This window comes from Erythranthe guttata, chromosome 13 (genome assembly GCF_056151865.1).
Source record: "Erythranthe guttata isolate IM_541 chromosome 13, IM_541, whole genome shotgun sequence".
Lineage (NCBI taxonomy): Eukaryota > Viridiplantae > Streptophyta > Magnoliopsida > Lamiales > Phrymaceae > Erythranthe > Erythranthe guttata.
Window position 1 is genome coordinate 17,131,944 of NC_142545.1, and position 14,828 is coordinate 17,146,771.

The 14,828-nt window shown below is 36.2% G+C and overlaps 3 protein-coding genes across 4 annotated transcripts; 2 read left to right on the forward strand and 1 right to left on the reverse strand.

Moving 5' to 3' along the window:
* Nucleotides 1-775: 775 nt before the first annotated feature.
* HUA1 (floral homeotic protein (HUA1)) lies at nt 776-8,556 on the forward strand. Of its 2 annotated transcripts, none has more exons than XM_012993426.2 (12): nt 776-1,171; nt 2,447-2,691; nt 4,352-4,408; nt 4,495-4,572; nt 4,665-4,724; nt 4,801-4,995; nt 5,873-5,910; nt 6,290-6,336; nt 6,431-6,543; nt 7,032-7,085; nt 7,525-7,677; nt 8,200-8,556. In XM_012993426.2, the coding sequence occupies exons 1-12, from the start codon at nt 877-879 to the stop codon at nt 8,332-8,334; spliced, it is 1,470 nt and encodes a 489-aa protein (XP_012848880.2). In that variant the 5' UTR covers nt 776-876; the 3' UTR covers nt 8,335-8,556. The 2 variants fall into 2 exon arrangements, with proteins under 2 accessions (XP_012848880.2, XP_012848881.2); XM_012993427.2 differs by having other exon boundaries at nt 2,522-2,691.
* A 2,155-nt stretch (nt 8,557-10,711) lies between these two features.
* On the forward strand, nt 10,712-13,671 carry LOC105968306 (NAC domain-containing protein 76). Its single transcript, XM_088812568.1, has 4 exons — nt 10,712-10,832; nt 11,345-11,549; nt 12,020-12,315; nt 13,127-13,671. The coding sequence occupies exons 2-4, from the start codon at nt 11,381-11,383 to the stop codon at nt 13,619-13,621; spliced, it is 960 nt and encodes a 319-aa protein (XP_088668694.1). The 5' UTR covers nt 10,712-10,832; nt 11,345-11,380; the 3' UTR covers nt 13,622-13,671.
* Nucleotides 13,672-13,678: 7 nt separating this feature from the next.
* Nucleotides 13,679-14,203, reverse strand: LOC105968543 (seed maturation protein). The gene has a single exon (XM_012993174.2). It carries the CDS (start codon nt 14,073-14,075, stop codon nt 13,839-13,841), a length of 237 nt encoding a protein of 78 aa, XP_012848628.1. The 5' UTR covers nt 14,076-14,203; the 3' UTR covers nt 13,679-13,838.
* Between the last annotated feature and the right edge of the window lie 625 nt (nt 14,204-14,828).

The window sequence follows — 14,828 nt, forward strand, 5'->3', positions numbered from 1 at the left end:
AGGAGCTCGCCCAATTTGAGTGTGAATTGGGGGTGGACGATCGATTCATGCGTGAAAATGGTGTTTGCACTTCAATCCAAGTGTGAAAACATCGTTCTCACGCCTGAACTAGTCGTCCTGTTCAATTAAGTAATAATAGTAGCTTAGTTTCATTAATACTCTTTTTTATTATTAATTACTTAATTAATGAATTTGCATAGTTGATTTTGTACATGTCGACCAATTGCGACATTGAGTATTATCTCAACACAATAACCCACTGATAGAGACTTTCGTGAGAGGTGACACCCGGCTCCAACACGTTTCACATGCCTTTTGAAAAGATGACGAGTACACATCACGAGTCAGATTCTTAGGACTACTTCTCTTCACCAACTTTACACCAAGACTCTTAGTGGTCACTCTTGTTCAATCTATCAACTCATCTCTTGAGTAAAATAAGTCTGTTACTGCAAAATATTCACTACGACCAACTTCAAATGTTGACGAATTTTATTGTCCTTCCTAATAAAAATAATGAAACAGAACAAAGATGGGAAAACTTTTACAAGTGTAACCAGTGTTAATAAGGAAAAGTTTATAATTAATGGGTCCAATATGGAAATATCCTGTTCACAAGGGGTCATTATGGAAAATTGCCTAATCATGTTCGGGTCGGAGCGGACCGGACCGGACCCAGTAAATGAGATGAAAAGCGGGTCGGGGAAATATTCTCCCGTTGGGGTGCAATACCGTTGACGGTTGACCGTCATATATACGTCACTGAGCCGGATAAACAATTATTTTAGTACTTTGTATTATTCTTTCTGAGCCGGAGCCACTTAGGGCTTCGACACTCTCTTTCTTCGCCCCAAGAGAAAAAAATCGCGGCTTTTGATGGCGAAACAGCAATACGGCTACACAACCAGCACTTACGGCGGCGGCGGCGGCAGCGCTACAACCAGCATCTACAAACCTCGATCCGCAGACACTTCGTTGCTGGGCGCTACTTCTAGGTACTTGAGCGACTCCCTCACCTCTTCATCCGCCATGTCATCATCAATGTTGTACGCCCCAGAGAGCTACTCCACTAGGATTCCTGGCGTGTCTGCGCACTCGCATGGCCCCCCTGGCGTGGATGCTGCGTCGACGGACGCGCTCTACAATGAGTTGAAGCGCGCCTCCACCGAATGTAAGAGATCCTTACCTTTTTTATTTTTTTAATTTTTTAAGTGAGTAATTGATCTGTTGCAAATTGCAATGCCCTAATTTACGCCAATTGTTTAGAAAATCCCTTTTTGTTTTGTATTCGTTTTATGAAGTTCAACTTGACTACTCTCTTGGTCAATTTATGACATTTCCATGTGATATTTGTCAATTGATGACGTAGATTACTCGCCTTCGACAATTCTCTTTAGCTCACAGTAGAAGAACCGTAGTATTTGTATTGTTCAGCTGGTATAACCTTAGCTGTCCTCGAATGACTGTGTGATCTCGTGAATTTATCATTATTGGAGGGGTTGAAGAGTCTTCTTGTGAGGAAAGAAAGATTAAGATTATCTTTGCTTGGTAAAATGTCAGCTTTTGTTGCTATGATACTTTTATAGGCTTTGAGTATTCCGTCGTACATCACTAGAATATATAATCACCCTATGTAATGAATAGTTCCGTGGCCCATATTATGACTCAGAAAGTACTTATTATGTAACTAATGCTAATATAACGTGATTTCCTGTTTACCAAAGTGAAATCTGTAAGGAAATTGTTGCTACTTTTTGAGAGTTGTTATGTTACTTTTTATGTGTTATGTAAGAATTTGCATAAATCACTTCCACTTGAGCTGTTGTTGTGAAGGGGAGACTGAACTTTGGTACCAGATCAAGCCCGATTTGGGCATACTAATATAAGGCCGACCTACCTTTAAGCTCTTTGCATGCTTGAGTCAAGAAAATAAAGAAAATAACTGGAAAAGGTTGAAACCATCTCCTTAATTTGGAGGAGGTTTCTGTAACTAATTGATACACTGGTTCGAGTTGTTAAAGGATGAATGTAGGCAATCAATCTAAAAGAAGATATATGTATTATATTGCCATTGCTTTTGTAATCTTGTGTTCTCATGTCATTGATTTATAAGTTAAAAGCTCCGAAGGATTAAACCTCATAAGGTGTACAAATTCATTATACGAGTCACTGTCAGTGTGGTATTGTGACACTATTGACTATTACCTTAATTTATTGGATCTTATATATAGTTATGACTAATTTAAATATATACATATATATGGAATAGATATGTAATCAGCATTTGACGTTTGTGTCATCTGGTTTTAACTTACTCAGGTCTTAACAAGTTATCAGCGAGTAGAATTTGCCTATATTTCCGCCTACTATACAAATAATATCCTATTTATATAATTAATAACATATATGATGTGCTTTCTTGTATATGTGTCTACTATGTATTTAGCACTCTATCACCAGACTCTTTTGGATGCCCATAACAAGGGGCTAACTGAAGCTTGGTATTCGACAAACCCTTTAGCCAAGCGCCCTAGGTATGACAGTACGAGCCATTTGCCCGTTTACCCCCAGAGGCCTGGAGAGAAGGACTGTGCCTTTTATATGCAAACAAGAACCTGTAAGTTTGGAGAGAGCTGCAGGTTTGACCATCCTATTTGGGTTCCAGAAGGGGGAATCCCGGATTGGAAAGAGGTGATATTTTTTGCTATTTAATATATAGTAGTACCTTTTTTATAAGATTTTAATTTACAAATTACTTTGTACTTATAACATATTTTTACTTTCTAGTAGGTTCATGTGGTTACTAGTTAAGTAGTTTATGTTATAATTAGAAGCATCTATTAAATATATCCCTATGTCTATGGTGCATCAATTTATGTGATGCTCTATGCTCACCTATATTGTTTTATAGGCTCATAAATAGTATTGTAATCTAATAAGACATTATATTTTGTATCAACTCTACCTCATATTATTTACTTTCTCAAAATGATCTCCGAGTTCTTATTCTGAACAAAATCAAGTCTTGTAGTGTGGGATGTACTAGAATAGAACTCTAAGTTGATAACAGTGGAACCTATGTAAACTAGCCCCTTTTTTAATGAAACATTTTGTTGTATCCTCTTAAAAGGAACTTTTAACTCGGCTTTATATTCCTATCGTTTCAAACCTAATTGCGAGTCCACTTGTTTTTTACTATTGATATCCTTGTAGATGTATTTCTCTGACATTAGTAACTGCAATGGTTCTTTTCCATGTTGAATTAACAATATCCTCTGTGGTTCTAAGTAAAGGCTATGTTCTAAATTTAGTTTGTTTATGGTGGATCTTGTTTTATGTGTAGCTTTATTGATGAAAACCAGAAACAGTTTCATGGTGATGACTAATGACTTCCCATAGCAAAAGAGCATATACCTTTTCCTGTTATTACTTTCACTAAGTTCATCGGGCTGTAAATTGCTGACTTTGTTGCTTGACCATGAATCTAACTTGTTCTATTCATGTTAAAAAATGTAAATTTATCTTATGGTGTATGAATTTGTTTTTATGGGAAACATGTGTGCTGATGTTGCATAAGATTAAGGAAACACTATGGGGTGTTATTCGCAAATTTTGTTAGGTTTTCAAAGTTATTCAGTCTGAAGTTCTCCAGGGAAAGCATATTAATCAGGATACTCACTCACTATATGATGGTGAATAATCGTATTGTATTTATTTTCCGATTCTTAAATATATCCTTACCAAAAAGATCTGAAATTTTTAAATGCAACAAAACCCTGATCATTGTGTTCTAACTTACACAAAATTGAAGACAAAAAAATCAAGTTCATGATTATGGCATGTAAAGAAAATTCTCATTCTGCCCAAGAATTCAGTGCTGAATTCTAGGCAATCAGAAACTCATGAAGTAAGAGTGTTTTGTTTGGTTGATTCTCTTGATGTTTGCTACATCTTTCACAAAATCACCCTACTTCTGTTTGTCAGAGAAACATCGCATGGATTCTTTATTTCGATGGCAATTATTTGAAGTTTTAGCAGTACTGCTATACATGCGTATTTGAAACAGTTTACTAGTCAAATTCACCAATCACATTAGATGCCTGTATTTTTGGTGCTCTCCTGAAAGCACAATCATCACTCACAAATACAGATTACTTAGTATCATTAATTAGTAGAAGTATGTGATTGCATTTCTCCACCTAATTTTAAATATGATTTTTCACCTTGGGGATATACTGGGATTGTCACACCCCCCCCCCCCCCCCCCCCCCCCCCCCCCTAGTTGTACAGTTTATTCATTTCATCATCATGAAATGTTGTTCATTGTTCATGATCTTTAATTGTGATTCAGGTTCCGCCTGTACCAAGTGAGTGCCTTCCTGAGAGGCCAGGCGATCCAGATTGTCCTGTAAGCTGGATACAGACTATTATTCTCAACTATAGCACTTGATGGACTGGATTTAAATTTCTATATCTATGTGAACAATGTTTCAGTACTTCCTGAAGACTCAAAGATGCAAGTTTGGTATTCGATGCAGATTCAACCATCCTAAAGATAGAATCGTGTCTCTAGTAAGTTGTTTTGGTATTATCTATCATTTTATTTTACATGATAATTTATGATGTCAAAATTTCCAAATGATTGCTTACTAACTTAATTGCAGGGTGCTACCGAAGATGATGGCACTTACTTACCTGAGAGACCATCAGAACCTCCATGTGCTGTAAGATGATTTCTCGTGAGAGCATAGGTTGTTGTTATACTTGAATTTAGTAATTTAACATGCTGTGTTTAAGCAGTTCTACATGAAGACTGGAAGTTGTAAATTTGGTCCAACCTGCAAATTTCACCACCCCAAAGGTGTGCCAATACAACCAGCTGGAGAAGAAATTGGTGCCGAGGTGCAGACCAGTCTAGTTGGAGATGGGAAGACAGTGCAGCAACCTTTTGCCCCAGCGTTGGTGCACAATACCAAAGGCCTCCCCATCAGACCAGTATGCTTATTTAAAGAGATTATATTTAATAATGATGATCGTTTAACTTATGCAACATTTTCTGTTTTGTGTCTCATCTTGATTTGTTTGGGTAAATAATCAGACGATATTAGGTGGAGAAAAGAATATGGTTTTCCAATTGCTTCTGTTTAATATATGGCCCATGAAGGGATTGCTGACTGGTGATACAGTTGTTACATTTTCGAACTGTTCTGTCTGCTCTTGTCTATATCGTATAACACAAACTTCATCCTGGTGTTCATCTCAATTTTGTGTACAACCTCACAAATCTTGAGCCTTCCTGTGCAGAGGAAAGCACATAACTTTGAGTTGCAAACTTCCCACACCACATTGTTCCTTCCCTTTCTTTTATCCCTCGTATTCGGATGCAAAGATAGCATAGATATGACTTCGTCAATAAACCAAGCAGCCCATCATATCTCCCAAGACAAAAAAAAAGGACTTGGACATGGGAAGCAACGGTGTCAAGAATATAAGGAAACCACGTCCTCGACACCTTTCCTTCCCATTTCGAATTCCTTTCTTTTTTTTGGGAGACATGCTGGGCTGCTTGACTTCATTGAGGAAGCCATATCTTTGCCTCTGAGTACGGGGCGAACGAAAGGACAATGTAGTGTGGGAAGTTTGTAGTTCAAAGTTGTGTGCCCTTTGTGAGGCCAGTCATTGGGAAGTCTTAGGGTTTCTAATCATCTTTACAAGGCTTGTACATGTATGATCTGTTTAGGAAATATTTAGAGAGTAAGAATTTTAATAAATGAATAAATCTCTCCATAAATTGTTTACTGCATTAGTCAATTTTGTATGTCTTGGTTTCTTGTCTGCTCTCCCTAAACAATGTTACTGTTACCATTGACAGGGTGAAGAGAATTGCCCGTTCTATCTAAAAACTAACAGGTCAGCATATCTGCACTTTTAGCTACTGAAACCCTTTCTCGTTGCCAACACCACATATATTCTAAGTACCAATGTCAAGGAATAATAGCATTGCATATGCTCCAGAAAAGTTGATGATTGACAAGTATCCTTTTTTCTTATAAAATGAGATACTTGTTCATAAGAAACAAGATATTGTTTATCGTGCCTCAGTTTACACCAGATTTGTTGAAGTGAATCATGTTGAAAAGTTTTTCTATCCCACAAAATACCACTTTGAGCGGAAAATTGATTTTGAATTTGAGTTCATATGTATGTTAGTATGATATTATAGTTGTTTTTCTATGTTCATTGTTATATACCATTCTAAAATCTAATAAGTTCCATCTCGTTTAAGCAGCTGTAAGTATGGGGCCACTTGCCGCTACAATCATCCGGACCGATATAGTAAGTGGTAGATTTACCTTTTTGTCATTTTTTTGCTCACTCGTTTATACTAATAAGTTTATAGAGTATAACATAGCAAATAATCCATCTGCAGACGCTATTGCTCCTACTCTTATGACCTCTCCCTCGGCACATTATAATTATGGGGTTGTTGCTCCGACAGCATCTCTCCTCTCAGCATATGATCCAATGCTGGCTCAGACAGCGGTAAACTTGAAATCGTCTTTCTTTTGCTAGTTTCTTTGTATATTTTTTGACGCATGAATGCACGGGAGTATAGGATCAATTCAATCTACAATTTTTATAGCTTTAAATGTTGGCTTAGATTTCTTATGATCCAATGCTGACTCAGACAGAGGTAAACTTGCAATCGTCTGTCTTTTGCTAGTTTCAACGTATATTTGTTGGCGCATGAACACAGGGGAGTATATGATCAATTCAATGCACAATTTTTATAGCTTTAAATGTTGTCTTAGATTCTTGATTGTAGTGTTACAATTGTCTCTATTCTTCTGAGCTTTCCTGAGTCTCTGAGACAAGAAAAAATCAATGAGCAGATTTTGATGTCTGGAACTATGTTACTGGTGTTCCGGGTGCTTCTGATAGCATTGAATTTTTAATTAATTGTGGATGACAGAAACTTCTAGTTTTGTATGTCTATGTTCTTATTGATATCCTTAATTTTCTCCTTGCAGCTTGGGTTGAGCCCGGCCTTTTACCCTCAACGACCTGGACAGCTGGAATGTGATGTGCGTATTTCCTTGTTCCCGTTTTTCATTTTGCATGAGAAAATATCAGGAATTTTAATCTCCTAAGTATTATGTAGTTCAAAGCTTGCGTTATGTGTTTCCATCATCTAATTAAGTGGTCGCAGTAGCAGTATTAACTAACTCAATCACAGTTTACAATCAGTCTTTTGCATGTTACACATCTATTTCATAGGCAGTTTCTCTACTATGATTCACATTGCCGGTTCATCCTATTGATTCAAACAATTTTATGACCCAATTTTTCTAAATGTATATACTTGGTCTTGCTCGTAGACTGCTTTGCCTTGTCCCTTGGCCTAAAATACTTGTGTACAAAGCTATGTAGACTATAGGAAGACTAACTTGGCCATGTGTCTTCGTTTAGCTTTTGTATTTTTGCTCCTTGATCTAATTACATTCTCTTCGTTTCTGGTTCAAGTATTACATGAAAACTGGGATATGTAAGTTTGGGATTACCTGCAAGTTTCATCATCCTCTTGACCGCTCAACAACCAGCGTAGCAGCTATCTACACTACCGAATCTCTGCAGGAAAATGTGAAACTAACTCTTGCAGGCCTGCCAAGGAGAGAGGTAATTGAACATCTGATTGGACACTTATTATGCAAACTTTATTGGTAAAAATTATATAAGTTATTTTCGTCAATCTTGTTATGAAAGTTCTAGATACAATACAACTTAGTAGAAAAAGTAAAACTATGTCGTAAATGGGTCCTAAAAACGCTCATTATACATCTCATTGACGGAGGTCATATGCTAACAATGGAAGGAATTGTGTAATATCGGCTTGAATAGATCAAATGCTGTTTTAATAAATTTGTCTAAGATGGGTTAAGAGCTAATACTTAACGTATCAACACTTGCCTTTTTTTGTTGGATGGACTAAAGTGAGTTATTAGTACCTTTTGCATACTCCTTTTGTTTGATTGGATGAACAGGGGAAGTAACATACAAAGTGTATGTTAGTCGGGCAATTAGCATTCGCCATTGAATTAGTTATCTAATATCAGCTTCCCGAATCTTTATTGTATTATTTTATGTTTATTTGTTATCTGGCAAAAGAAATAAATGTTGTGGTGTGAATGCTTGTTATAGGGTGCTATACACTGTCCCTACTACATGAAGACTGGAACATGCAAATTCGGAGCAACATGCAGGTTTGACCACCCACCTCCTGGAGAGGTGATGGCAGTACCATCCGCAGAAGAGCAACAGAATGGAGATGCTTAAAATTATCAATGGGACAACCGCAGTAGAGTTAAACCGGAGTCCAACTAATCTGTACCCCTTCGTCTCGTGAATACTTTTGTCTGTATTAGACTTGTTTGTTAGATCCAGTTTGGGTTCGAACTATGTTGATGATATCTAGCATTTTTTTTTAAATATATTTTTTTTTGTTTGTCGACAGTTGATTTATTTTATTGACTATTGGCTCGTTTGGAGGTGTTGAAAGCTTTTGCCCCTTTGAAATAAATTTCAGCTAGGTTCGACTATGTGTTAAGAGCGCCTCTTGCAAGGCCAGTCCTACCAGCCTCCTGAAATGCATCGAGAAAATGGAGGATTACATGATGGTTCTTGTTCTCATGGATATACCTTGGGGTATGCCAGTCTATCACATGTAGAGAAAGTGAAATATATATATATGTACACATATTAAAAAAAATAAAAAATGAATCATTTGCATTTGGGTTTTGTGACTGGTTTGATGGGCATGTGCCACTAATTGGAAGACATGTATTTGGGTTATTGACTAAGATGGGCCAGAAATCAGACATGAATTTGTCCCGTTCCAGTCTAAAATAATGTGACGAAGGGAGACATGGGGCTCCTTCGAACCTACACCTGGTGATAAATACCGTGGGTCTTCTGCTTCCACGTGTCCTTTTTTTTTTTTTTTTTTTTTTTCTAAAATTCTTAAAGGTAAGCCCTAGCGGGAAATATATTATAAAATACAAAAAAAGACATGTGGCAGCAAAAGAACCACCGGGTCGAGACATGGCCTCTTATTCTGCCGACGTGGCATTGCACACTCGGGAAGCATTTTATGGTATTGTTTAATAGAATAGCATATATATATATATATATATTTGTTGAAGAATAGAAGTTTCTGATTACCTGGATTAAGCACTTATCCCCGTGAAACTTAATAATGAGGTATGCCTATGGGATCAGAACCCAGCTTCTACATAAATGCAGCATTCATTGTAGTAAGCGTTCGTGAAGGCGACGGCACCTCTTCACTGCTGTTTTAAGATACTTATAACAATAATATAATACTAATTAATTACTATAGGGTACGGGTACGGGTACCCCCTTTATTTTTTCTTTTTTGGCTAATAAAAATATGATATTGTTACTCTAATTCTGCAGCAGATCCAGTGTGCCCAATAATAATAAAGTCTCCGATCCGTGTTTGACCAGCCATACTAATTAGCCTGTCCCTCCAATATATATGTACTAGCTTCTCATGAGTCAGGTTAGATGATCTTCTGTGTTTTAATCTGATATATAATATCATAAATATATACTTGTTTATAAAGTGTGCAATAATATATAACTTTCGTATGAATTAAATTAGAGCATTTGAAGTGGTGTGTAAATTGTAATGTATAAATTAAACATAGGAATTCGTTTGGCTCTGAAAGAAAAGCTGAATTAGAGTAATAGTTTAGTAGTAGGGGGTGATAGGGGGGTGGGATTATTATTTATTGGAACGCGTGAATTTCACGGACTTTAAGGAATTTTGCATTCTTTTTTCCATGCACCTCTCACGTGCATCCCCCGTACTATATGGAGCTGCATGCGATTTTCTCTTTTTTAATAAGAATATGGAGCTGTGATTAACTGTAGGCAACAAATCCTTTGAAAATAAATATGCTGACGTGGAGGCCAAATGGATGAGCAAGACGTTTCAATAAATAGAAAATATAAATATCAAACAAAGAAACATGACGAAATGGGTTTAATTTAGTTTGTGAGATGAATACTGAAATATATATATTATATATATATTTTTTGATTCAAATATAATTAAAAAAAAGTGTAACTACCTACGTGCGGCATGCATGTGTGTCACATATACACTGTGTAATTCATATATATAAGGAATTCCTTTGGTTTGACCGAAACCCAAATAATAATGTGGACAGTTTACACATAAGTACAAATGAATTGCTGCTAATAAAAAAATAAGTGGTAGTTTTGACTGAGAATTAAATAATAGTTATAATTGGCAAAATATATATATATATATATATATATATATATATATATTGTGCAGATATTAATGAATTAAATGCGGCGAATATAGGGATTGGGTCTCAAATTCAACGACATTTTTCCTATATTTCAACCTTCTCCATCCAAATAATGTTGAGTCAATTCTGTTGTACTGTAATTTTCTTTCTTCTACAAAATATATATCCAATTATTTGTTATGTAATTACCATATTTAAGGTCTTCTGTTTCCTTGTCCTCTCAATATATACAGTGTGCTGTTTTTATTTTCTGCACTTACAAAAAATAATTAATTAGAAGAGAGATTAATTAATTAATTAATTATATTGGTGCCACTCTTTTAAACGACACTCGATTTGTGTGCTCAAGAGCAGAAAACTGACCTGCAATTCTCTCACTTAATTGCTTTCTTCTGGTTGTCTTCTTCTCCGATCCCTCACACCTCAGCCACACCCAACTACTCAACAGTCTAAACCCTAAAAATTACAAAGGTAATTAAACTCTTCTTCTTCTTCTTCTTCTTCTTCTTGGAATTCATAAAGTTTAGAAATGAAATGAAATTTACACATGCTTTACGTAACAATATTAAGGATTAATTCTCCCTTTAAATTGATCTTTTTCTCTCTTTTGAGTTATGTCTCGTTCTCGTAGATTTTCTGAGCTAGGTTATTTTAGAACAAGAGGTTTCGTATTCTTAGTCATTAGCCATGTTTGTGTGAAGTTACATGTGTTAGTGTCGTTTATTTGACCATAACTCATTTTGAGTTTTAATTTCTAGGGTTTTGTAATTGTCAATGTGAAGTTACATGTGTTAGCTAGTTTCATCAGTTCTTAAGCTCTAGGTTTAATTAATGCATATATTTTCCCCTGCATGAATTTGATGGGGAGCCTGTTCCTATTAACATGCTCACAAAAAAAAAAAAAAAAAAAAAAAAAAAAAAAAAGAAGAGCAATGATCAAATTATCTCATTATCTGTCAACTATGTATATACTTTACATGCAGGAAGTAAATAAATCGGAATATACGTACATACGATCGATGGCTGCTGGAAATGGGGGGCTAACAGTTCCACCGGGGTTTAGATTCCATCCAACGGAAGAGGAATTACTTTATTATTACCTCAGAAAGAAAGTTTCTTACGAACCCATCGACTTTGATGTTATCGGAGAAGTCGATCTCAACAAACTCGAACCTTGGGATCTCAAAGGTTAGTATACTCCTCCATCAATCAATATTGCTATTTTTATTTATATATATTATAATAAATCTTCTTTCATACGAGCTTTTCAATTTATGAATGATAAAAAAAGAAAAATCTATGCGAAAATAAAAATAATAATTATAATATCCCTTTGAAGGCAAAATGTATATTCATATATGCATTGTAGTAAAACAAATCATGCCTGCCCTGCTTGAATGAGGATATAAAATATTCCCCAGCTTAAATTAATTATTTTTTTTTATTGGGATAAATAAATAATTAGACTATAAATAACTGAAAGGTAAATAATCCACTTGCATGATTAATTATATTTCTGACTCTCATGGCAATGAGTTGCAAACTACAATGTCACTCGATCCAATCAACTCAAAAATATTAATCCTAGTGAGAGAAGTTAATTATATTATATTATCTGGATTAATAATAGTATTAAAAAGAAAACATGTTAATTGCAGAGAAATGCAGAATCGGGTCGGGTCCGCAGATAGACTGGTATTTTTTCAGCCACAAGGACAAAAAATACCCGACCGGAACCCGAACCAATCGGGCTACGACAGCTGGATTCTGGAAAGCCACGGGGAGGGATAAGGCGATCCACCTCAGCAATAACTCAGAGAGAATCGGTATGAGGAAAACCCTAGTTTTCTATACGGGCCGGGCCCCACACGGCCACAAGACCGATTGGATCATGCACGAGTACCGTTTGGACCACGATCACTACTCCACTACTACTACTCCTCTTGATATCCATGTACGTACCCAAAACAAATCTCAAATTATTATTAGGGTTAATTATGAAATCCCCCTAAACTTAGATTAAATTACAAAAACCACTTCCACGTATTCGTAATTATCAAAAATTCTCGAAGGTTTGTTTCCTTGTTACACCAACCCTTTACAATGTTATTTTTCACGGATTTTTTTTTAGTTTTATTCCAGGAATAGACTTTACACAATTTCAGATATTTTCTTTTTATTTCTCAGCTATTTAACATAAGGTACAATAGACTCTAGACATTTTATATTAAAAAATTCGATCAACAGTTAATTAAAGGAAAATTTTGGTTGCTACAAATAGATGCGGGGGTTTTTCATTATTTAGCCTCCTAAGTTCAGAGAGTTTTTGTAATTTATCCTTATATTTATTATTATTATAATAATGATAATTACAGTCACCATAAGGTAAGATCTATTTACGAAAAGAATCTTCATTTATACGCAATTGCATCCACCCTTTTACGTTAACACCCCTTTTATAGGGGTGGATGTAAGACGTTTATAATCTGTAGGGAGCTGGATGTAATTTCTCCAAAATAAGGGGTTCTTTTACAATTACACTTAACCTCAGGGAGGTTATTGTAATTTACCTTTAAAGGAAAATAGATTTTTATTTTTATTTATGTTTTATTTGGAAATAGAAAGATGGGTGCAGGGGGCTGGATGTAATTTATCAAAAATAAGGGGTTCTTTTATAATTACACTTTACCTCAGGGAGGTGGTTGTAATTTACACTTCAAAGAAAATAGATTTTTATTTATTATATATGTTTTATTTGGAAATAGGAAGATGGGTGGGTGATTTGCAGAGTGTTCAAGAAGAAAAACCAGAGCAGAGGATTCAATTCATCCAACGTGGATCAAGAAGCTGAGCAGGACCTGCTTGTACCTTTCCCCGCAGTGGAGGGTTGTACATTCGGCCCGAATCAAGCCCAGCCCGACAACCTGTACAGTTCCATGCATCTTCCACAATTACTCAGTCCCGAATCAACGGTCGTCGTCCCCTCTCCATTCTTCTCACCATTTCCCTTGTTGGGCAACACCGCCACGGACTTGACATCAGACAGCGCCGGGCCATCCACCACAGCCGGCGGCGGGTTCATCCAACAGGAGAAATTTTCCGGCGACTGGTCGTTTCTTGACAAGCTACTAGCGACCCACCAAACGATGGATCATAATACAAGCAGAGGTCACCAGTTTTCGCCGGTTGCCGATTTAATTCCTCCGGCGCAGAGGTTTTCATTTTCTTGTTACGGATTTGATCATGATTTTTCAAAGTAGCTTCTGAAGCTTTATTCGTTTTAAATTTTATTTAATTAAATCTGTTCTGATAATTCGTTTTATTTAATTAAATCTTTTATATATACTGATAAACAATATATACAGACATGATTCATGAACGAACACACATTACAAGAAAGGAAATCAAAAGCTACATAAAAAGAAACTGAAATATGTATATATATATATATATATACGAGTAAAACTAGCTAATTAATTAAGCGGTGCCGGTAACGCCCAGATCGTCTTTGTCGTCGTCCTTGCCGGCGCCGAAAACGGGGCCGCCGGTGCCGGCGGCGTCCTCGACTTTATCCTGGAGTTTGTCGATTTCAATACCTCCTTCGTCCTCCTTGGAGTGGATGTCGAATCGGGTTTTGTTCTCGCCGCCTTCGACGGACTCGTACGTCGTCGCCGTGAACGACTCCGGCGGCTGTGCTCCTTGCGCCCCCGACATCGGTTCTTCAAACTACTGTTGATACAAATTCGATTTTCAGATTAGATGCTCCTTTCAGTTTATCCCTCACGATGCGTGAATCAAGGTTTTCTACTGTAGATTATATGTACAAGTAGCTATATATAGAGAGAGAGAGAGAGAGAGAGGAGAGAGAGGGGTTTGAATCGGCCAAGCTTATCGACAGTGATGCACGTGGCGCTCAAACCCATATACGTGTTGTGTTTATTGCGAAGTACTCTTTTTCTTTTCTCGTGACGTCATTATTCTCAATATACATTATTTGTATTTGTTATTGTTGGTTTGACACTTACAAATCAACTATAATTAAAAATAAAAAATATGAAAGAAAGAAATTCAAAAGAAAAGTTATGAACAATAATTCGTGTTGAGCTATTTGTTTACGGCTCAATTTTCTGTGTCACAATTCTCATCCAAAACCCATTAGCAGTGGCACCAAAATTATCGAGACACAAAACACCAAAAGTCGAAAATCCTTGATCGAATAAGTGGTCTAAAAGTGTCGCTAGGCTTTGTTGTTGAACCGACTTAGATTGAAGATGATTAAATGTCCTGGATATAACTTAATCCATTGGTCCCAAAAAATTCAACAATTATCTATGAAATACTTAGATCAACTATCACAATCCTTTTTATTTTCTTTTTAAAATAGTTTTAGCTTCTAAAATAAAATCTCCTAGAAGTTGGGGGTATACCCAATTAATTGAAATTGATTTATATAATAAGACTATCGAA

Excerpts from the sequence above, each read along its gene's own strand:
- HUA1 (XM_012993426.2), top strand. The coding sequence starts at position 877 with ATGGCGAAACAGCAATACGGCTACACAACCAGCACTTACGGCGGCGGC. Across the intron at positions 2,692-4,351 it reads GAATCCCGGATTGGAAAGAG|GTTCCGCCTGTACCAAGTGA; the intron begins GTGATATTTTTT and ends ATTGTGATTCAG. Across the intron at positions 7,678-8,199 it reads CAGGCCTGCCAAGGAGAGAG|GGTGCTATACACTGTCCCTA; the intron begins GTAATTGAACAT and ends TGCTTGTTATAG.
- LOC105968306 (XM_088812568.1), top strand. The coding sequence starts at position 11,381 with ATGGCTGCTGGAAATGGGGGGCTAACAGTTCCACCGGGGTTTAGATTC. Across the intron at positions 11,550-12,019 it reads CGAACCTTGGGATCTCAAAG|AGAAATGCAGAATCGGGTCG; the intron begins GTTAGTATACTC and ends TGTTAATTGCAG. Across the intron at positions 12,316-13,126 it reads CTACTCCTCTTGATATCCAT|GAAGATGGGTGGGTGATTTG; the intron begins GTACGTACCCAA and ends ATTTGGAAATAG.
- LOC105968543 (XM_012993174.2), bottom strand. The coding sequence starts at position 14,075 with ATGTCGGGGGCGCAAGGAGCACAGCCGCCGGAGTCGTTCACGGCGACG.